Source organism: Carassius gibelio, chromosome B23, assembly GCF_023724105.1.
Source record: "Carassius gibelio isolate Cgi1373 ecotype wild population from Czech Republic chromosome B23, carGib1.2-hapl.c, whole genome shotgun sequence".
Classification (NCBI taxonomy): Eukaryota; Metazoa; Chordata; class Actinopteri; order Cypriniformes; family Cyprinidae; genus Carassius; species Carassius gibelio.
The window spans coordinates 22,088,555-22,114,060 of NC_068418.1; the positions used below are offsets into that span (position 1 = coordinate 22,088,555).

Sequence of the window (25,506 nt, forward strand, 5' to 3'; positions counted from 1 at the left end):
AATACTAGGGATGACCCCAAATAGTCGAAGATCCGATGCTTTGATAGAAGGAGCCTGATGTGACCACCAATCTCACAGTCAAATATTCAAGGGTTGTTATGATCATGCTATTTTGGCTATATGGGGTTGCTCAAATGTCTGATTTCACAAAGAATTATTGGGTTATTCTATTAAAATAATGCTGTTAATAAGAATCTAAAAACATATAAGCTTCTAATAAATATTTTAACATTTTAATACACATTTTAAATCCAACCACCCCTATTAATTTCACTTTTCAAAATCCGTGACAGAGGAGCCTCTTGGCAGCAGGTATTTAAAACTTTAACAATACTCAAACTGACACAGGCAGAGTTAAAGAATGGATTAGGGTACAAGTGATTTCAAAATGGTTAATAGATATTGTGTAGGCCTATGTATTATTTATTTCGTATAAGATGCATTTGGTTGAGTTATGCTGCAGTAAATTATTTCACTGTAGTTACTACACTGGTTATCTCTTCAGCGCGAGCAGGACAAACAACAATGCATAATATTGACTATGACTAGGACTGTTATATTCATAACATTATAATGAGAAAACTATTACTCTGTGAATTTTTTAGTTTAGTTGCCGTGTTTTTGCACGTTGTGAGATGAAAAACACGTCCATAAAAGGAGATGATTCAGAGCCGTGCAGACACGTTCCTGTGCATTTGAGGGATTCTGTGCAGATAGTCTAGAAGTTGTAATATTAACGAAATGTTGTAAAAATAACAAAGCAAATTCTATACAAGTTAAATGAGTTAAATCCCATTGATTAAAAACCTGCTATGCTTCATTCTACTGGTTATCTTCAGCACAGGCAGCTCAAAACAGAAACGAGTTATTATTAATTATTAACCCCGTTTGTATCTATTTTCCTTGTGTGTTAATATCAGTAATCATGTTGAATGTCTGACTACTCGACTCTTGGTAATGTATTTTGCCCCGCCCCCAAACACATGATTCGACGGCAAAATTAAACTATGAAAATGCTTAGTCGGGGTAACCCTTAATAAATACTATTGTTGATTGTTTATTTAAGTTAAGACATCTATGAAGCTTCTAAAATAATAATTCACGGAATTCTTAGGAACCATATTTTTTTACAGTTTCCATTACGACAAAGCAAACTCACACACACAATCAAATATTACCGATATCATCTGGTCCTTCTTGCACTGCTGGGATAGGTCACGGATGCCATTGATGAAGAGCTTGTTGGCGGTGACGTACGCTTTCCCAGCTTCAATCATACCGCCACACAGCTTCACCAGCTATTAAACAAAACCAAGAGAGAAAGAGGTTAACATAAGACACGATAAGCCATCCATGCGTAAAGCCTTTTAGTCTTAATCATAACCTCAACTGCGCTGACAGAGCAGAATATTAATAGGCTACCCTTTGATGTTTTGTAGCAAAACACAATTATTTTATATAATGCTGAGTGTGACATATTCTAATGCATTTCCTTAACTGACTAATAAATGACTAATATATATATATATATATATATATATATATATATATATATATATATATATATAAATTATGTTTATTTTTATTTAATTTACATATTATTTTTAGAAGGATGCAAAAGCATACTTTTAAAAATAATATGTAAATATTTAGTATTTTTTAGTAATATGTATACATTTAGTTAAAATGTGAAATTTTTTGTTAATATTACATCACTAATACTGAAATAAGTTTAGTTAATACTATTAAAAACTAATATTTTTTAATCACACTTCTCTCATCAGTCTAAAATATCAATGCAGTACATTTATTTAAACATTAGGTTAACTGAAAGCTGAAATCTTTCTTTAAATCCCACAAACACACACACACAACAGGTGCGCTCTCATCTGTGCAGTAATTCTCCTCACTAATGTGCCAATTACCAGCTCCAAAATGTAAAGGCCAAGGCAAAAATCTCCCACTTTTGCACAGACTCAGCGGAGGGCTTTCACATGTGGTTGTGTGTTTGCTTTGTGCCTGATGGGACACATTCTCAGATGGGCTCCATGTGTCTGTCCTCATGTTCAAACTGGTTAGTTTCCTTTTCTTCCTGTATTGCTCTTTCTTCTGTATTTTATCTTCCTCTTTCTTACCTCAAGTGCCGTTTCGATTGCGTCCGCACACGCACATCCAGCTGAAAATATGGCTTTGGGAAAATCTCTTAATTTCCCAGACTCTCCTCATGAGTCAATCTAACCAACACAAAGAGCCTTGTTCTACACAGCTGCCGAACAGACCCACAGACTCCACATCTGAACAGCCAGACGTGAGAACTAGCAAAGAAATCGTCATGCAAAAATAGAATGAGTTGCATCATTTACTGTTTTTGAGTAAGACTCCAAATGTTAAGTTTCCTACATATGATAAACAAACAATAGGATTTCTTTTCAGTGTGATTTCTCCAACAGTTTCCCCTGAGAATAGTCACATGAGATCAGAAGTCATGAGAAACACACACTGTTGTTTTGCTGAGCCTGATGAAATGTGATCAAGAGTTGCACGTTGTTGTGATTAAAATGCATGGAAACACTAAACAACAAACAACTAAACCTAATGCATGAGAGGAGACCAATTCATTTCTCTGCATCACTGCATCTAGGACTTTTCTATAGTAAATTATATACATTAAATAAAAACATTAAACACAAAATGTAAAAAATAAATAGATCAGTAATTTAATAATAAAAAAAGAAATATACATTTTAAGTAATTTGTTAAATCCTGATTATTTCAGAAAAAAAGACCAAAGAAGACTTTTAAAATGACACTTGTGTAATCTTGATTGACAGCTGTCACTCAAGGTTTTCAGGAACAGATGGAGATCGCAGGAATTAGAGAAGCATATGTGCTCCAGACATCTGTCAACACATGAACACTTCTTTAAAGATTATTTAACCTATATCTTCTCATGAATTATCTTTTTTTAGCTTTTTTGTTTTTTTAGATTAAAATGTATAAACATAAGGGATCGTGTGTATATTTTTAGATTAACTTGTAACTCGTCATCATTTCTAGCCATTTTTTTTTGTATTAATAGGTGGTCAATTTAATTAATATAAGACAAACTTTCACTCATATTAATTTTGTATAAAATAAATATAAAAAGATCACAAAAATAGAAATATTTGCACTCCAAAAAGGTTAAGAGGTCATTTTTATTAATACAGGAAAATGTAATTCATGTTAAATTGGAATAAAATTTATATTTAGCTTTCGTTTTTGTGATCTAAAATAAAATAAAACAGAAATGTCATGTCAACTGCCCAAAGGTAGTGTCTTGTGAGCACAAGACTAGACTCCTGTATTACAGTATTAGATCTTCCTGTCGATGGCGTTCAGCCATCTTTTACAGCATTTAAACAGGATTACCATCGCTATACATTAATCCACAATGTTCCTCCAAACTCATATACCTCAAACGTCTCTCCACACATGCCTTTTCTGCTCTCTAATGACGAACTGCCCTGCTTTCTCTGCTAGATTTACACCAGCATTTGCACACTGATGATCCGTAAAGCCTGAGCTTGACCGCTTGACCTTGTTGTGGGAGCGGCTGATGTCAGTGTTTGGCTACAGAGGCCTTGGAAGGTATTAGATGTGATTTCTAACAAATCCAAGCTGTGATTTTCAAACATGTGGCCTAAATGCACTCTGGTGGGGTCAGAAGGTCAAGTGACGGCTTTAAAGCGTCTTACTGTACCTTATCAAGCTTGGCTTCGATCTCCACCACCTCCGTCTCCACCTCATCAATATTAGCCCTGGAACACAAGACAGACGATGACGTGAATTATTTTGGCTCGACATTCACAGCTTGACGAATGGCACAGAAAGGAACAAATTAACAGCAGATTTCATAGGATCTACATTTCATTCTTCATTTCGTATTCACTCGAAATAGTTAGTGAGAATAACAATATGTTCATATTAATCTTACTATATTTGCAGTATCCAGAATGCATACTCTCTAAATCTTACCCAGAATACATGATAACAACTACATAATAAAACAAAATCCGGATTAGTGTTGAACAAACAGGAAATAAGATCAACCAAATATATAACAATGAGGTCATGTGACAAAAAGGTAGCATGAAATGCTTATCGTGGAATAATTCCTGCAGTCTAATGTTCATTTTTCCAGTTGATTTTCAAAGAACATACTTTTTTTTTTTGTCTAATATTATTAACAAACCCTTGCAATAAGGTGAGAGGCAGATTTTCCACTTGTAAAAATTTAGACGAAAAACAAGCCATGTAGCTGCTACTGCAGTTTTTATTAGTATAATTGTAAACGTGAAGTATGAATTAAATTTGTATTCCTAAATGATATAGTATGGTAATATCTCCAAATTCTGGCACACATTTTGACTGCACACTGCAGTATGTAAGTTCCCACAGTTAGTAAAGTACACACTTTTTAGTGCATACTGTAGCACGAATATGCAAATAAAACGCAGCCACTCTGTGACTTTATGAGGCTTTCATGAAGGATTTACTGTAATTATGAGCTTCTGAATAGTAAAAACTAGGGCTGGGCAAGTTGATGCATTATTATCGCGTTAACGCATTAAACGCGATAATTATTTCATTGTGCGTTAATGCAGTTTTTTTTTATTATTATGAAAGTCTGTTGCGCACTGGCTTAATACACATACAGACAGATCACGGGTCACAGGGGGGGATGCTACCGATCAGATTATTTAGGCTAAGCATCAGCATTCACAAAGTAATCATACGTAATCATGACTTCATAAATGGGAAATAGGAAGTTTCTGATAGCATGTGAAGACAGCAGAGAAGAGCTTGCTCAGTACAGTGGAGTTCATAGTTTGCTCTCTCACAATGTATTGCATTATACATCTATTGCTTTTGCCGCTCAGAAATATTCACGCAATCATGCAGCACGTATCAGAAGATCTGCGCTCCAGTGCGGATAGTGCACACACACTGATCTACATGTAACTGAACTGTGCTCTTGTCCACCGAGCAATTCTAAACAGAGCGATCACACTAGTCAAACGAACCAGGCTTTGGGGGTTAAAACTGCCTAGTGTGAGCACACCCTAATTATTCTCCCGTACACATGAGTCTCTACCCGCACATCAAGAGTTGTTTTTCTAAAACTATAAAATATTTTCTATAAAAAATTTCCATGTCCTGGCAGTGACAAATGTCTTGTTTTATATTTAATATGATAACATTAATGTCAAAGTTTATTAAGATTTAAAATATATATTTTAACTGCCACTATGTAAAAGGAATACTGCTGTAAAAAAAGCACCTTATTTGTTTGAAGTGATTGCAAATCAAATATTATTGAACTTTTGGTCATATAGCAGTACTTTTATATGAACAAAAAGAGCCCAATACACTACTTTTGAATGCATTGTTAGTTTTGTGCATAACAATGCAATTAATTGCGATTAATCGCAGACAATCATGCGATTAATCACAATTTTAAAACATTTCCCAGCACCATTCTAAACTAAAACCATTCATATATTTCTTAAATTTTCCGACATGTAAAAACAACCGAAATGACAGCAACAACAACAGTTAAAGTCTTTTAATCTCGCAACTATCATCATCCTGACGAGTCCTGAATACAATTGACCAATCAGATCTGGCCTTTTCTTTTCAGAAGTTTCTGTCTCCTCCCTCTGTCCAGTCTTCCTGAATGAGAAAGGGTTTTCTTCTGAACTGTAAGGTTTAAAAGCTTCAGGCTTTACGTTAAGCCATATCACTGAGATCTGAATCTCTGTGTAATCTCTCTGTCTCTTGCTGTGCTCTGCGTGTGACGTGTTTGAGCGAGGCTGCGCTGACTCCATTTAGAGCAGAAGCAATTGTGCCTTGAGTACAGAGACACACACACTTGTGTCACACCAGATGGTTATGAGTGATGGACCATTTTATATAAAAGCTGGGGCAGTACTCCCAGGACTAAATGGTCTATATTGGCACCTTGATCATACATATTAGTAGCTAAGGTGTACACATTAAATCCTAAAAGGTACCATCCCAGTGACAGGTTTTGACCATTTTATATATATATATATATATATATTATAAAATCTAAATATGTATATTTGTGTTTATATATTTATGGCATTAGAACAATTTCCCCCCAAAAATGAAAACTTAAAGGAAATACATAAAGAACTAAAAACAAACTATACACACACACATACACACATCTATAGTTAAAAGTGTTTAACACAATTTGAAATAATTTTTTAAAAATCTATTTCTTACGAACTAAAAAAACTAATGCACACATACACACACACAAACACACACACACACACACACTTTTTATAAACATGATGTATATTTATACAGATTAATAATTATTATAAATGATAAAATACACACGCACACACAGAATTAACATGATGGTGACAAAGCACTGCCTTACGATTTCTGTCTCACAGATAAGAATAAAAGGCAGAAAACCCCCCAGAAAGATCCCCTAAAGTTACATTACATCCCTGTAAGCACCTTGCAATTCTCAAACAGGGAACTCAAAACACCTTTACAGCTGCACAGCAATGTCTGGAAAAAACCTACAAATCCTACATTCCTCTATCACAAATCAGTGTCACAAAGATCTTTAATATGCTGCTTTCTCATCGAATTCAACTGTTTTTGTTCATTCTTTCTATAACCTGCACCAAAATAAAGTCTGTTTTTATCCCTACCAAAACATTTGCTCATTCTGGGAATCCTGCCCTGACAGCAAACCCAGGCCGAGCTTTTATATAATGTCTCAAGACTTGCTGAGCTTCATCTGAAGAGTCCTGCAGCTGTCTGACCTCCTGATGCGTTTCCTGGGCAGAATAGGCACAGCTGCCGTGTCTCTCTCTCTCTCTCTCTCTCTCTCTCTCTCTCTCACCCGTGATCATGCCAGCTCACTGCACATGCCACTGTTGGGATGGATGCACACGTTGCCCCCGGGCCTGTAACCATGGCAACCGCTGTGGAGGCTGACCCCACACTTACAGACCCTATTATGTCTGACTAGATCACTTGAACTTGCAAATGAAGAGAATACAATAGCAATATGGTTTAAGGACAACATGAAAACATTTTTGACTTTCCTCTTTATAAGGTTCTCCACTTTCAACAATACTGTTGGCGATATAACTAAGACCATGTGGGCAATGAAACATGATAATAATAACCATTAACACAATCGCAGACAAACAAATTTCATTCAACTTTTTTTTTAATCCGATCAAATCCAAAAAACAAAAGAACAACATCACAGCACAACGTGATTCAGTATAGGTTCAGTACAATACGGTATGAGTGACCTGTACTATTTGACCTTGACGCATTTGCCAGATGGTACCAGCTTAAAGGGGCACAACCCTCGTCCTCTGGGAGCCCACCATGAGAGAAACACTCCAGCGGACACTTTCAAATGACCTGCTAATTTGCAAAAAAGAGCAGCTGAGAACAACATCCACTGTGTTCTCAGACACATCACACACATCAGAGGGAATCTTTTCACTGTTACACTGCCACAGCTTTAATCACTGCATGTATTGAGATTTGCTGAAAGGTTCTCCATCCGGATGAGGTCATCATGAGGGTCTGATGATGATGATGACGTCACTGCGCTCAGTATTGATTGAATGATTGCTCCAAGTGCTCTAGTGGAGACCTGAGTGTCTGAGTGAGTCATTCAGAGAGAAGTGTGTGTGTGTGTGTGACTGTACGCCTCTTGCTCGTGCTCTTGTCTGGACCTCTTAAATTCAGTAAAAGCCTTAATTCTCCTGCAGCCTCCAGCTATACAGCCACTGTCCAAAAACAGAGCAAACCATGCATCAGTGTGGCCAGTGTGCAGAAAATTTGAATTAATAAAGAAAAATTAGTGTCATATTAAAAAGCATTATAATTTAATGGCTAATTCAACACATTTCAAAATGGTTTAACAGCAAATTTTGGTTGCAAAAATATTATTACATGTGACCTTGGATCACTTAAGTCGCTGGGATATATTTTTAGCAATAGCCAAAAAAACTCTGTATGTGTCAAAATGATTGATTTTCTGTTATGCCAAAAATCATTAGGATGTTAAGATCATGTTCCATTAAGATATTTTCTACATTTTCTACCGTAAATATATCAAAATGTAATTTTTGATTAGTAATATGCATTGGTAAGATCTTCATTTGGACACCTTTAAAGGCGATTTTCTCAGTATTTCGATTTTTTTTGCACCCTCAGATTCCAGATTTTCAAATAGTTGTATCTCGGCCAAATATTGTCCGATCCAGACAAGAGAGACAAGACCGAAGCTTGCAACATGTCCAGTGTGCATAAAAATCGAATTAATCTGAAAATGCATCAGACTTCAAAAGACAAATTCTTTTAGTATCACAATGTCTTTAATCCACATTTTTTTGGGCTATTACATTTTATAACGACTCTGTCAGTTTGCTCTGTTTTTCTTCATTTACTTGAAGCCTGAAGCTCCTTTATTTGAATGATGCAATGATGCATAAATGGAAAGATTATACAAGCATTGTAAATTAATGCAATATAAATAACTTCAGTGTGATAAAAAGACTCCTCCTTTTTCTTTCTTTTTTTCAAGTTTATTTTTGTGATAATGACTGTACATTATCGCTTTAAACAACTATCAGTGACACTACTTCTCTCCTCTACAGCTGCATGACTTGCTGCGTCTGTGTTTGTTTTGTAATTCAGGTCTGGTTTTAGTCTCCAAAAAGCCACAGACGGATTTAACTCAAGTGGGCTTTCTTTCTAGTCTGCTTTATGGGTGTGTGGAGGACAGGGCCGTCCAGCTCATTGGAGACGTCAGCTCTCAGACGTCTCTCAGCGAAAGCGTGTTGATTTTGGAGGGGTTAGCATGCAGTCAAGCATCAAAAATGTGTCATGAGCAAAAGAGAGGAGAGTGGCCCACACGGACCCCTCCTCATCCAGACCCCGCGAGGCCACCACGGCCAGATACACCATGAGTTATCTGTGTTTAGTGGTGTTCTGGCAGGGCAAAGTGAACCCAGCTGGCGTGTGCGTGCAAACGATTTCCTAATCGCCGCTCCTAAACCCTCCTGTGAGGATCATGTGTGAGTAAACACGGTGGTCCTCCCTTTATCGGATCCTTTCCCACCCAAAAATCTGTTGCTGTCTGAGAGCTGATGTCACAAAATATCTCCAGACGTACTGAGGTGCTAATGCGTCCAGGAGCGAGGGGTTTGTGCAGTGCAGTGTGGGAGTTTAACTAATGTTACACACACATTCTTACAGGTCAGAGCAGATGGAGATCAGACAACTCTCCTGACAACACAAACACCAAAAGTCATTCAACTCTATATGACACACTTTACAATAAGTACAAACAAACAAATAGATAAGACTATATTATATTCAAGGAGTAGTATAATATTTAAGTAAGAAATAATATAATCCTGCTAAGATTTTTTCTTCACTGTGACGTTATTTTACGGATAATTTATTACAAAATGACGATTATCTATTATTTTCCTCCACTGACACTATTTTCCTCAGTTATATTTAATAAGAATTACAAACAAAGTCAAGAGTAAAAATATTCTCAATGATCATTTTCATTATGTAGATCAGGGAAATTAATTTTTATGAAATTAATTGTACTTAATTTTTATGAAAATGGTCCTAAAACTAAGTTAATTTTCCTTTTTAAACAATTATAAAATATACTTGTAAAATATTAAATTATATTATATTATCTACATAATATAATATTGAAAATAATGTCACAAATAGAAATCTTAATTATCCTAAAATTTCTTTAAATTATGAATTGTTTCTTAAAAGCCATTAAACTTCATTTTATTTTAAATAATAATATATAAAATGCACATCTATTGTAAAATTCATCACACAACATCATAATTTCATTTCATTTTCATATTAATATATCTATAATATGTGAAACATTATTATAATATTATTTAAAAAAAAATTTAAAAATCAAAGTCAAGCACATTCTTATCAATTATCTTTAATGACAATTAAAAACAAAAGTAGAAAGTAATACAAATCCCAAAGATGATTATAATTACTGTAAAAAATGCAAATACAAGGTCTTGACAGGTTTTGTAAGATTAATCGACTGAAATGTGCAAGACTTCTTGTCATCTTCAAAGAAAAGTAATTTATCGAAGCAAATGAGATGATTCAGCTCTCAAAGGTCATCTGAAATGGTCTGGGATAGACAGCACTCCCACAACCCCACACAGCTCTCAGTATGTTATCTGACGGAGCAGAGATACAGTGTCTTCACAGCCGTCGCTGGAGGAATGTTCTACCACCCACCTCTGAGCAGCACTGGAGGAAAGCTTAGAGCCACTTCCTGTGCAGCCAATGAACACCAGACCACAGTGGGAATGCCAAGAGGTGGTCGATAGGATTTGTGTGGAATGGATACAGACTTTCAAGAAGTTTAAAAAAGAAAACTTGTGGCTCAAATGGCAGGCATGTTCTTCTCTACATAAGCTTCATTATATAATGATATAGCCTCGATACGATCTGAGGAAATGGAAAAAGAAGGACACATAAGAGTGAATCTCCACAGCAGGGGCATGAAATCTCTTCCTTCCTAATGTCCATGGCATATCTGCGTCAAGAGATAAAGCCTGACACAGAAGAGATGGAATATACTGTAGAGATAATTACAAACCAACATGGCATCATGCTACAAAATCAATGGCAGAAAACTCAAAGATCGAGGGAACGGCTGGGAAGAAATCAGAGAGATACATTTATTGTGACACTATACTCTCTTATGTATTTGTTTAGCAAACAATATTACCCAAAACAAAATACAAATGTGGAATATAACAGCAATTCTACTAGGTTTTTTATTTTTGCGCTATTGTTTGCATAGCTCCGCCCACGCTAAAATCTCATTGGTTTACAATCCTGCTGCACACAAATAGCTATAAAGTGCAACAATCGGGTTCATAAGATGTTCAAAAATTCATTCAATTTCTCCACAGAGATATTGATTTTTAATGATAACTTTTAACCCTCTGAGGTCTAAGGGTATTTTTGGGGCCTGGAGAAGTTTTGTCATGCCCTGACATTTGTGCTTTTTTCAGTTACTTACACACATCTAAATGGCTAAAGTCTAATATTACTGTTATCAGCACAAACTGTGCTATAATAATATGTGAGCAGCAGTATGTACATGATTGTGTTTTTGTGGAAAAAAAAATGTGTGGTTAGTGAAAAACTTCTTTTTTTTTATGATTTGAATAAGTCCATAAGACACACACAGAACATTGGTTCCCGGGATTGTTTGTTTGTAGCCTAGAATTCTTCTTTCTAAATGATGTGAAGATAAACTTGTTTACTCACTTACAGAAAACAATATATTGATTAAAATTTTCTAAGACACTTTTTGTTTGTAAAAGTCATATTCGAGTAGGCGTCAACTATCATGAATATCATTGTGATTTACACCTGAGAAGACAAAGGCCTGCATAATGAGCTGCATAATGAGCCTTTCAGTCAGCTGTGTGTCACTGAGAGGGAGGAGTTACAAGAAAGAATGTGAGGACATTTTTTTTAATTAGGGCCCGAGCACCGATGGTGTGAGGACCCTCTTGGAATTGCTCCGTTTATTATTATTATTATTATTATTATTATTATTATTATTATTCTTCTTCTCCAAAATGAATCGCATTTTTGAGGGCCTAAACATGCTCGAAAAGTCATGAAACTTTGCACACACCTCAGAACTGGCGAAAATTTACGTCTGATATGGGTTTCAGAAGTGGGTGTGGCAAAATGGCTCAACAGCGCCACCTATACACGTTCAACGGTGTGCGCCTCGAGCTACGTTTCATGTACATGTATGAAAATCGGTATACACATGTAACTCTCCAATACCTACAAAAAAGTCTCTTGGAGCAAAATCCGAAACCCAAAAGAAAGTCGGTTATTACTAATATTATGAGCAAATTTTGTGTCATTTTTGTCATTTCCATGCGTTGTATTTTAACGAACTCCTCCTAGAGATTCATTCAGATCAACACCAAATTTGGTATGCCTAATCTGAAGGCGATGTTAAATTGCGAAGCTTTTGAGTTTTCGTTAATGGGCGTGTCCGTGGTGGCCAGGCAAATTTCGATGATTCGCCATGAAACAGGAAGTTGCTATAACTCAGACATACAATGACCAATCTGCCCCAAACTTCACATGTTTGATGAGACTCCTGACCTGAACAGATTGACATGCCCATATTCAGTTATAGTCATAGCGCCACCTATTGGCAACAGGAAGTGACATATTTTACACTGCGATGAACTACTCCTAGAAATTTTATGAAATCAATGTATTTTTTGTGGTCAGTCTAATCTAAAGGCCTGTGCGATGTTAAGTTGTGAAGATCTTGAGTTTTCGTTAAAAGGCGTGTCCATGGCGCCGTCACGAAATTCGATGTCTCGCCATGGGAATAAAATATGTTATAACTCAGGCATAAAATGTCCGATCTTCCCCAAACTGCACATGTGTGATAAGAGTCCTGGCCTGAACACATCTGAAGGCCAAAATTCCATCAGGTGTGGCAAAATGGCTCGATAGCGCCACCTATACACTTTCAACAGAGTGCGCCTCGAGCTATGTTTCACGTACATGTACAAAAATTGGTATACACATGTAACACACCAATACCTACAAAAAAGTCTCTTGGTACGAAATCCGAATCCCAACAGGAAGTCGGTTATTTAGAATTTTCTCTGCAAAATTGGCGTTGTTTTTGCCATTTTCAGGGGTTGTACTTTAACGAACTCCTCCTAGAGATTTATTCAGATCAACACCAAACCTGGTCAGTGTAATCTTAAGCCATTTGCGATGTTAAATTGCGAAGATCTTTAGATTTCGTTAAAGGGCGTGTCCATGGCGGCCTGACAAATTTCGATGTTTCGCCATGAAAAAGGAAGTTGCTGTAACTCAGACATACAATGTCCAATCTGCCCCAAACTTCACATGTTAGATAAAACTTCTGCCCTTAACAGATCTCCATGCCCACATTCAGTTATAGTCATAGCGCCACCTATTGGCAACAGGAAGTGACATGTTTTACGCTGCGACAAACTACTCCTATAATTTTTTTGAGATTAACATATATTTTGTGGTCAGTGTAATCTAAAGGCCTGTGCAATGTTAACTTTTGGAGATCTTGAGTTTTTGTTAAAGGGCGTTTCCATGGCGCCATGACAAAATTTGATGTCTTGCCACAGCAAGAGAAGTTGTTGTAACTCAAGCATAAAATGTTCAATCTTCCCCAAACTCCACATGTTTGATAAGAGTCCTGGCCTGAACACATCTGAAGGCCAATATTCCATTATAATGATAGCGCCACCTGCTGGCAACGGTAAGATTGGCACATATATGGGATATACTTTGATATATTCCACTTATATTTAGGACATTAAATGCATATTTCTCAACGTTCGCCTTTTTACTAAAGCCACACGATGGCGGTGAGCCCGGGTGCGAGGGCCCGTTCATCGCTGCTTGCAGCTTTAATATATTTTTATGTTTGTAGTTTATTTACAATATATTTAATTATCCCACAAAATAATTTAAAATCCACTTGCGAGTGCAGTAAAACAGTTTATTAGGAACAATCAAAGCTGACTTTCAAAGCTGATTTTTTAGCATCATTGCTCCAGTAACACACTGATTTTCTAAAAAAAAAAAAAGAAAATTATTGTTATTATTATTATTTGTTTTATTAATTTGGAAAAGAGCTGAGAATATTTTTTCAGGTTATTTTGGGATAAATTGAAAGAACAGCATTGATTGTTACATTTGTTACAGTTACATTTATTTGTATTTTTACATCAAGCTTTTGTATGGTATAGTTGTATATTATTATTTAAACTTCATAATGTTTCACTTGATTATACACTAAGTAAGGAATTATAGCTTGGAAAAGTCTAACTAGTAAAATGTTTACACATTATGTGAAACCTAATACAAGTATAAATAAATAAAAAGAGACTTACTCTTGTTTATGATCTCTGCTGAATAAAGCGCTTCATGCTTTTTTTCTGAGGACATCCAAATCTCAAATCCTGAGGTAATCCAAAGTGCATATTTTGGGGGTAAATTATGTCTTATTCCTCTCGGCGCGAAGCTAACAGTAAAATAAGTATAACTTAAAGAACAGTCTCACTGCTTTGTTTTCTGTGTGGGCGTATTCAAGCCACGTGCTTCAGTGAAACATTATAATCTCAATAGCGCGTTCAGCTAATGTGTAGTCACATTAGATATAATGAAGGGAGACGTGAAAGACTTGACATCGAGTTGTTTTCATATGGATAACTTTATCACAGAATATTTGTTTTCGGTAGGTTAAAAGTAGACATGTCAAGCTTTCTATAGATATCTCTCTCATGTCTCTTCGTTCAGTATTCGGTGAGTTACAGTTCATTTTAATGACGTGTTTGTAAATGAAGATCAGCGCAGACAAAGGCTGCAGACAGCACACCTTTTTTGTTATCTTTATTTTATAAAGGCACAAAGTTTTCTTGTTTATTTGTATATTATGTCCATATACAAACAAAAGTAGACTCTTTACAGATTCGATTGATGTATTACTCTTATCTGTATGATCAAAACTGAAAGTGTTTTCAGGGTTATCAGGAGAAAATGCCTCATAACTCGTATATGTGTGAATCGACTACTGAAAATAAGAACATGTTCTTAAATAGCCTGGTTAAATAAAGGTTAAATGAAAACTTTAAGACAACTCAGATCTCTAAAGACAAAACTACTGTACAGTATATCCTTTTATTAAAAGACCAGAACACACCAAGCCGACTTCAAAGAACTAGCAAACTAACACGTGTTCTGCACATTCCTGAGAGGAATTAACTGTCAATATCAGCAGCTTTCAGTAGAATACATTAGGGCTGGTCGATATATCTAACTATATGATCATGCGCATCTAGTCAGTTAATCTGATTTCGTGATTACCACTAAATCGCCATCACCTGCTTTCAAATGGAGCGGCACTTAATAGACAGAGCAGTAGATCACTGACAAGCTACCCAATATCGCGTCATTATTTCAGATGAATTGCCTTCGATAATGAACGCAATATTGCGTAGTTTGCCAGCGATCTATGGCTCTGTCTATTAAGTTTGTGTGTATATACACACACACACACACACACACACACATATATTTCATAATAAACTTCAATAAATTGTTGATTTGATCATTATATCAATAGTTTTATATTATCCATCTTTCTGCATCATTGTATTGTAGTTTTTTTTATTTAAGCCATCATGTACAGTCTTGCACATTTGTCTTTGTCCAATTTTGAAATCTTTTTACTTCATATGAAATAATGTTATGAATCACCTTGAAGCTAGTTTTTTCTTTTTTCTCAATTTGCTGTATTTTTACTGTAGTTTTGTACACTGTAATTTTGCAGTATCACCTTACAAAAGACCCGATACTGGAAAACTTGTCAAGCATGGTTTTAGACACCATTTACTTTCACATGATTTCCAGAAATGCCAATAAGAAATCATGAAAGCGTTTGTAGGAAAACAACAAGTTAACATTTCTACTTTGACAAAACATTAAACCAAAACAGTTGAAGAGATACTACAAGCACACGACATGCAAAGGCTCCAAATCTGATGCAGCTTTGCTGAAACACACGCCTGAAAAAGTAGTGTAATAAATCATTGACACTTCTGACCCGATCTGCTCGTATCAAAATAACTTGTGTAAAAATAAACCATAAAGCTATTTTAACAATTTCACTGTCAACACCATTTGAAGCAATGGATGCTATGCAAGTAATGCACTAAAACAGCTAATAACTGCAGGCCACCAATGGGCTTTGATGCAGCCAAGGATCCCAGTGACTCCAGCCTGACCTCTGACCCCTGAAGAGAGAGCAGCTGCCCTAACCATCCCTCATCATGACTACAGAATAAACAGAGATGTTCATAGACAGTCTTACCTCACACACGCAGAAGATCCTTAAATAATACTTCAGCAGAGACTTAGAAGTATTTACACTGGTCTCTATTACAGTTGTAAATTTAAGTATTTAATCATGCATATGTCAAAAGGATTTATGGAGTCAAGATAAAAGAAACAACTGTTTCAGAGCTTATGTGAAAGAAAATATGAAGATTTCATTTATGTGGCGTCTGCAGTTGTTAAAATAATAAAACCACCTCCAGAAAAGGAGCAAAGTTCAACCGACAACAACTATGGGCTAAACAATAAAATGTACTCATAAAAAGTTCATTTATTGATTCATAAATTTAAAATATATTTCCTAAAATTAAAGCGAAGAAAAATACTCTGCCGTCTTAAATGAACTGTTCTCTCAAAAATGAAAATCATTCCAAATTCATCATTTTCATAAATAAAAAGTTAACCTCATATGGATTCTGATGCTTTTTTGAATCTGCATTCACTTCTATTGTATGGAAATAAGCAGCATGATCATTCTGCTAAACATCTTATTCGTTTTCTACATGGGGCACAATGAAAGTATCTCTGAAGGGAACCAACTGTCCTTTAGAAAAGTTTCAATGGCATTTTCATTTAATCTGACAAAGTAGCGTTCATGAGTGCAACGTTTAATATAAGAAATTAAGTCACATAGTGTCTAGATTGAATATATGATGGAAGAACTTCCAATTTTTGGTGAACTATTTAATGTTCTGGGGTTGATGGCATTTCTCTCAGATTAAAAACGATGAGAGGTAATGAAGTAGTTTTTAGCAAATTTAATATGGTCGTTATTGTTATTCATTTTGGTTTGCTAAAGAATAACATTCCAGAATAATTTTCTTTAACAAACTATTTATTGTTGCTCTAGCTTTGTTGTTTTTACAGCTATCATGGTTTTGACAGGCTGTTAGCATAAGCTGTTAACCACGTATTCTCTGTCACAGTCTAGTGGGATTTCATTACCGCTACATGTTTGTCCAAGAGTCGATGCTAAAGCCTGGAAGCGGCCAGCACAACGCTGGGGCTTATGGGAGAATCCTCTGGGATTTAAGGCTGAGTGGAGGAAGGACGGGGCCACAGACCAGGCTCGGGTCTCGTGAGGTTGAGAGGGACAGACGCCAGCCGGACTCAAAGCTCTGACCCATAACATCCTTCCGGAGCCAGGCTACAATCTGGAAAAACTAGCTACAGGGATGGTTTTCCGCTGCATTTTAAAAATCACATGGTTTGGTACCTGCAATGTCAGCAAACTGTTGAGTAAATAAACGGATGTAACAAATGAGAAATTATATCAGTGGATGACGAGAGTGATGGACAGAGTTTTTACAGTCCGAATAAAAACAGGAAGGAGAAATCACAAAGTCACACAAAAAAGACAATACTGCACATCAAGCTCACTACAGTCTCACGGGGACATGTGTAAAGTATATAGGAAATGACAGCAAATATATTATATATTTCAATGTAACACTGTCACGGTAGCAGGGCTGTCACGATAACAAATTTTGCTCTTCGATAAATTGTCCAAGAAATTATCGCGATAAACGATAATATTGCCGTTCTAAGACCAGTTTCAACTAATATAATGATAATGGCATAATAACCAGGTACACCTTTTCAAAGATCAATAAACTTTATTTTATGGCAGATTCAGAGCAAGAAATACAAAAATGTTGACTTTGTGTGGCTTAAAATTAATTAATTTTGTATGTTTTTATGTTATATTATGCCAGTTAGGGATGCTCATATTGACCGTTTAACCGAAAGTACACATTTTGACCGATGAAGGGGCCATTCACATATCACGTCTTTTTTTGTGCTCAAGTTCGTTATTTCAAATGCGGTATGCACGCTCATATTGGAAGCAATGCGCTTGCGCGTCCACACAACATCTAGTTAAAAACACGCAAGCGCAGCAGGTCATGTGAAAAGAACCAGCTCAATTGGCTTCCTTTCCGGGTGAAACACTGCAGAGTTTTTACTTTTCTTCGAAAATAAATCTTGTAGCAGAGTTACAGCAAGGGTTTTTCGGTGGTGGAAATCCATTCCTGAAATGTCCTTTTTGAAACGGAAATCACAGCTGATGGATGCTTAGCAACGACAGACGCCTCAGGAGCGCAACTGCCCGAGTGCGTGTGAATTCACAGGGCGCGTTGACACACGCAATCACACGCGTACAGACATATTTAGCTGAGCAAGCCAAAGGAAGCGAGCGAAAAGTAGGCCCATTTCGAGAGAAAGGGCAACGAAGTTACTTGCAAAATATGCTACACGGTATTAAAATAAAGCAGTAGTGCAAGTACAATGCTGTATCACTTCAGTGCTGTATGCTGTATCAAAGCTGGCAACTCTAGCAAGACGTTATCTCTTTATTCCCGGGACATCTGTGCCATCGGAGAGGGTGTTTTCTGCTGCGGGCTGTCCACAGGCAGCACTCCAGACCAACCCCACATCGTGACATGTTACATTACTTAAATAAAAATAAAAAAAGAAATTATCGCGGCTGAAAAAATAATCGAGCTCATTTTTTTTTATCGTGTGATTAATTGATTTATCGACAATCGCGACAGGCCTACACAGTAGCAAAACCTTAGCTCAAAATATATAATAATGATAATAAAATTCTATTCGATTTGCAGTTCTAGTCTCTCACAGTACCTGAGAGGTCTCAGTTTAAATTAAAGTGAGGCTCAAGTGTTTGCGGTATAAGGCCCTCCAACACCCCTTTCTTTGCGTGTGGCCTGCGATGAGGGCACCGCCGATGGGGAACAGACACTTCAGACGTGAAGCCCAGCAACCAAACAAAGACCATCACAGGGAGGAAGTGGCATAATTAACCCTTTCAGGTCATGTATTTCATTCTAACACAATACCCTCATACAAATTCTGTTCCCGCCACCGAGTCCGACAACTATAGACAAGCGCTCTGTGCGCATTCCACACAGCATCTCTCACATTACAGTGTTTCATTTACATTTCAAGCAACTTGGAATACCAGGAATGCAAGATGTTCATGACAGCTAGACACAACACTTGGGGCAAGGACGTGATGTGGTGAAATATCAGACCCAAATGTAGGTCCAGGAGCGAAGACGAAGGGCAGACGGTGAGTGTTCAGGATGTGAAGCGTCTTGGCTAGCCGGGCTGGTTTATATTAGCTCAGGGTGGTCCGTCGTGACTCCAGCATGCAAAAATGTCAATGGAGATATGGAGAGACACACACAGACGCACTCCGCCTGGCTGAGCTGAGATGGATCGAGGACGCTGGCTATGAGAAAAGACCTCACAATGCGTCACTGCTGGGGTGAGGGACAAAAGAGACTCCCAAATCTCATCCGAAAGAGAGAGAGCTTAATGAAAATGAGGGAATGAGGATTATTGCTGCCGTTTGTGACCATATGCGAGGAAAAAAGGCAAAACTTGCATATAAAAGAATCTCCTGACGCTCCAGCAGTCTTGGCTCTGGTTGATGTGGAGAGATCTTACATTTTTGTGGGCTGCACTTGTAGTTTGGAAGGGCTCTGGAACAACATACCAGACACGGGGAGTTTTTGTTCCTGGAAATGTATCCCGTAAAAAGTGGCTAAAATGGGACTCAGAACAGACTGAGCAGTTGAAACTTTCACTGTCACACAAAATATGTATTTTGATTTCATTAATAACTTGAAATGTACATTGCTGCGATTATGCCATTTGAAACCAGCTTCAGGAGTTTTAAAAGATCTCTTTTACTGCTGACAAGACGATAAACTTGCCAATAACCGATAAATGGCCAATATTACAATTTTATCATGTCTAAAAAATGTTTTTAAATGTAATTATATAGTATAAATCAAAAAATAAATCACTAAAAACAAAAAGATGTTCTTCTAGATCTCTTTTACTTTAAAATCATACTGCAAAATTACAGATAGCTAAAAAGACCGATAATAACTGATACATTTCCGATATTAAAATTCCATACAGTGTCTTAATAAAAAAATAAAAAAATATTTAAATATCAAGAAGACATTCTGTTATTGCTGATAAAAAAAGTAAATTTCTAAATAAAAATAAAATAAAACTGAATTTATTTTTATCACTTGTAAAGGTGATAATCTTTGCTATTGTTGACAACTGATAAATGTATTAAATTACAATTCTATACCATAAAAAAATAATAATAAATGCACACACACACACACACACATATATATATTGTGACTTGTGGTCATTCTGGTTTCCATCAGTGGATGGACTGAGGCTCTATAGTTTCCGCAGATCTTCTAGGAAGAGCAAATAATAACCCCATGAACTGTCCAAGATACACGCACAAACGAAACCAGAGGGAGGCCACATATCACAGGTTATGCTCATTTCTCCTTCCTCCAGGTGCTTCCTGAAAATTGGGTTCAATAGTATGCACTAGACGTCACCATGCTGTCATCCTGACCAGGATGTTGATAAACTTTCCATATGTGATGTAAACCAGTGTACGCCAGTCACGTGACAGAAAGCTAGCGCAGTCCATCCTGTACACACTGATATTCATCACAGAATATACTGTAGAAGCAATGGTGGACCCCAACGCTTTTGAATGTTTCTCAATTCAAATTTCAGGGAAGTATTTAATTAAAAGTTTAAACATTACACATTTTTTTGTGAGTAAATGAACTACTCATATTAAAATATAAGTCACTGATAGCAAGTACAAGAAATATGTCAACCCCGGAGGTTTTGAAGAAATGTCAGCTCAGCTGTTCCACACTGATGGATGTGGTCAGTGTATATTTAGCACTCTTGGAAGTGGCAGCAGGTCTTTTGGGAATCAAGCTTACATCAGTGTGCAAACAGGCCTGCAGCGGGAAGAGGAAGTTCCCTCAAGCCTCATTGAGTCTAAACGCAAACCACAGACTCTCCTGAGACTCAAAAGCCCTCAATGTAACATTGACGCAATGCCACAGATGAAGGGAAAGTCTTCAACAATTACACGGAGCACACTAATGAGCATTTACTGAGCTTTTAATGCAGGAATTGATGCTCTAAATTGTTTTAAAAAATTACAGTAAAGATATTTGTTACAAAACATAAGAAGCCTCTCTAAAAAAAATGACTTGCACAAATTGTTTGAACAGCAGAGTATTAACGCAAAGACTATTGTAAAACATATAGCTACTATCCAAAATTTTGACTGGATGACCCGTTTCAAAAATCGATGTAATATGCAAAATCTAAAAATCTAAAGGCAAAAAAACATTTGGCTTCCACACGTCAATACACTCACTGGATAACAAGTTAGGAGATTAATAAAGTAAGTTAAGGTGTTTATCATGATGTTTATTAATAAAGGTGTTTATTGCGTTAAAGCATCTTAGTGCAAAATTTGCATAATATACAAAAAAATCTATGTGTAATGCCTGAAATTGTCATTATCTTAACCTGATAAACAACATTTAGGAAATTTACAAACCCACAGTCTTACAGTTTTTAGGCAATCTTGTGATTATTGATTAGTAGGGTAACAAAAATACAAACAATAATAAATAAATACAATATTTGGTGTCTATTATTATTTTTACATATACATATTTAACTATTTGTTACAGTTGAACGTTGTTTTGCAACATATTCCTCATTTTAATAAAGCAGGAGGACACTCAATGTTGTGCAGTACTGTGATTATAGTTATTATTCAACTGTAAAGAATGTTGTACACAATAACTGTATGTCACAATGAGCTATTGTACTGTTTTTGGAAAACCTGGCTCACTCAGATTGAATGGAGCTTTGGGTGCTGTGAATAAAGCACACACACACACACACACACACACACGCTCCCTGCTGACTTTGCCGAACCTTCGTTAATATTCCAGTAGGCCACCATCATCCACGTGCACTTCCTGTGCTGCACAGGGACAGGACGGAGCAGCGCAGAGGGAAAGAGAAAGCGAGTGGGTTTATCCCGATCAGGACCAGATGCCTGTAAGAGCTCCAGATGTGAGTCAGCAACAGACCCAGATGGAGCGACGTGATTCACGAACACGCTCCTTCAGCAGGAGAGGAACTGTTAGATACAGGACAAAGATTCAGGGGGAAGAAATAAATAAAAATAAAGTCATCTAGTTAATGCCAGGTTCCCTCTCTGGACTTCCGCCAAAGCGGTTCCTCTTTACTGTACTCTACAGAGTCAAGTACATCAAATCAGAAAAGTACAGTCAGTTGAAGCAGGTTCTAAATATATGACCTAAATATGTAACATCGTGGTATACAGCACAAGTTTACTGTATCCCACAATGCAATGCACTTGATCTTTCTGATCTGACCTATTTGTAGAGTGAATTACTTGGATGCAATATCAGTTGAGATTTTTAGCTTCTCCTTCTCGACTTCCTGATTATCTGATTGAACTACAAAAATAAATTATTTATGTATTTATTTACATACAAGCTTTCATTTTTTTTTTAAGTACAAATAACAGTACCGCTTCTCAGCTCCAGTCAGACATAACAACCTGTGTTTCATCAAGTTGATTCAGTCCATGATTCAGACCTGATTCTAAAGAGCGAATCAGTCTGATTCACCAGTTGATTCAACTGATTCACTAAAAAGAATCATACGTCGCACTGCAAAAAGAAGGTTCACTTCATACTTTAAGTTCACAAGATAAGAGTGTCAGCATAATTCCCCAGCCTCATGCCTCATGACAGTAAATCACACCGGTTACAGTATATATGACTAATCCACATAGAGCTTTATGGTAACTATTTTTATAAATGCTAAGTTATAAGAGATTTATAACCACCCGCTGAGATGCTGCCTGCTGTGAACTTCAGCAGAAGGGAAAGATGGGAGTGGGTGGATAACAATAATCCTAATTGAGAATCTTTACATCCACCTGTTGGTCACGCTAGGAGGCTTTTAACTGCTTTACCCGTTTGAGGGATTGGAGGTTGTTTACTAGTACTTTATGAAATGCTGCATATCTTAGAGTTCCTAGCATTGAATAAAGGAATCATGTTGTTCTTCCTGTGGAGACGGACTTAGAAAGACTGCATCATCTATCAACAGGGGGGCTTTGTGGGAAACTTTTTACAGTAACCTCCTGATGTCCATTGAAACAAAATGGCTTCAAATAAGTAAATTTCACAAATAATTTAAAAGAAACAAATTAACTTACTGAATTAGATGTTAAATATTTTCTCATAAAATGTACTCTAAAAATGTTTTATTTAAAAGTTGTAAAAATATTTTAAGTGTACAAAAATTGTAAAAAAAAAAATAATAAAAAAATCACTGATTTTTTTTGCAATTAATTACAGAGAAACTGCCCTAAATTTTTAAGTACTCCGTAAAAAAAAAAAAAATGAAGCTGTACAGTAAACAAAGCAGATTACAATTTACTAGAAAATACTGTTTCAGTTTTTCTGCTTCAATAATTTATGTTTAATTTTGTTTTACTTGCTGCTCCTTTGTGAAATTTACTAGCAATTTCTGATTGAAAATTGTTTCTATAACTTTTTTTTAACTGAAATAGCATTTTCTTGTAAAACATACTCCAACAACCTTCGGAAAAACAATTTTTATAGTGTAAAAATTGGTGGGAGTGCAAGATTTACACTCAAAAGGAAGAAATCTGAGAGCAATTGAGATCAAAGGCACACTATGTACATTCTTTTTAAGAACCACTTGTTTGCCAATACAACTTTGGGTTCAGGTTTCCCAGCTTTAGCTTGCCTCCAAAACGAAATCTCCCCCTATTTTTACCCCCTTTCCTGTGCGCTGTGCAGCCATCAACAAAGGATTGTGTTGTGACTCAACAAAACAAACCTCCATCATTAGCCAAACACGAGCAGGAAGCAAACTGAGTCATACGGTCGTGTTATTCGATTTCCTTTCACTTAATAAACCGCTCGCACTCTAGGGTCCTCACTCACGGTGGCATCTCTTCCAGGATGTTGCATAAACGTAGATGTGCAAACCACTCAGAGTGCACTGCCATTGTGCGGCGGTGTGTGAATGGAGAGGCTATTGAGCTTTTGTAGACAGGAAGGACTGCCAGGCTTCACATAGAGCCGTGCGCACAAAAGCCTGTATTGACATGAGCTCAGCCTCATAAATTAAGTCTGTTTAACATGACTTGCAGGGTCTTAGTTCTCTCATTCACCTTCATGCTCTTCTGTTGAGGATTTATGGAAGACATTAAAGGTTTCAAGATCACAAAAAATGTTTAAAAAACTCCCATTTACACTTCAAATATCTAAATTCTTTCAAATCAAGGATAAGACTGAGAATCTCATGGTCTCTTTCTTAGATCCTAAGCCACAGAACTATGCAGACTCCCCCACAATCCTCTGCAGATTGCTCTCCCTCTGAAGTCAGCTGTATGTCCTGGGACTGGTTTGTTTCACACGGTCCTATCATCACATGGAAGGAATCCTCCGACGGCTGTCCTGAGCCTGGCTAGCTTAAGAAATCCTGCCTGTCAAAGATCTACAGGCTCATCCCATTTCCTGGAGAGGTAGGAATGTGGTCGGCACTCGAGGAGTTTATCACAGCAGCAAACAAACTAGAGATGCCATGGTTGGTATGGTACTAAGGTACCATATTTTCATAATTTGGCTGGTCCTGCGACTTAAAGTCAGGTGCGACTTATCAAAATTAATTTGAAATGAATCAAGAGAAATGAACTAAGAGACATGAACCAAGAGAAACCATTACCATCTCCAGCCGTGTAGAGCACCCTCTCGTGGCTAAAGACGGTATTGTTTTCTTTTTGTTCTTGGTTCTAACTAAATGCGACTTATATGTTTTTTTCTTCATCATGACCTATTTTTGGACTGATGCGACTTATACTCAGGTGCGACTTATCCGAGTCGGAAAAATACGGTATTCAGAATCATTCGTGACCCAGCTTCACCCACAGAAGTAATGTAAAGTTATTTTACGAATCTTTGCATATCATCTTTCCTAGTAATGTGCTAGTTAGCAAGTTTCACAATGAACGCGGGTAAAGTTTACAGTCTCTCAGTGAGCAGCCTGGAAGAGAGGGGCGGGGTCAGCAGTGCTCATTTGCATTTAAAGGAACATGCAACAAAACGGCTTGCTGTAAACAGAGCTTAAATATTATATATATTTATAAATTTAATACAGTGTACATTATAGTTCATCAAATAAACGTAGCCAACATTAAAAATCTTAATTATTCCAAACTTGAGTATTATTTATGTGTGTGTGTATATGTATATATATTTTTTTAATTCATACTGATATTTTAAGTTAATAATAATAATTTTTGACGGTATAACTTTTTTTACTGTAGTTTCTTATTAAATAAATGCAGCCTGTGCAGCTATATATGATGCACATTACACAGATCATTAAAGATGAGTCATCTAACACTGTTTTCATGATTTTCATTGGATCAAGCAGCGGTGATCAAACAGCTGTCCACACACCTTGACGTCCCGGGACCGT

General features: G+C 36.6%; 1 protein-coding gene across 2 annotated transcripts in view; it reads right to left on the reverse strand.

Moving 5' to 3' along the window:
• LOC128011773 (arf-GAP with coiled-coil, ANK repeat and PH domain-containing protein 3) overlaps positions 1–25,506 on the reverse strand; it is a 68,011-nt gene that overhangs the window by 36,111 nt on the left and 6,394 nt on the right. For both annotated transcript variants that reach the window (XM_052594481.1, XM_052594479.1), the window contains exons 2-3: positions 3,743–3,800; positions 1,179–1,298 (exon numbers count right to left, since the gene is read on the reverse strand). In XM_052594481.1, the coding sequence (XP_052450441.1) occupies positions 1,179–1,298; positions 3,743–3,800 (178 nt within the window). The remainder of the gene's footprint in view (positions 1–1,178; positions 1,299–3,742; positions 3,801–25,506) is intronic.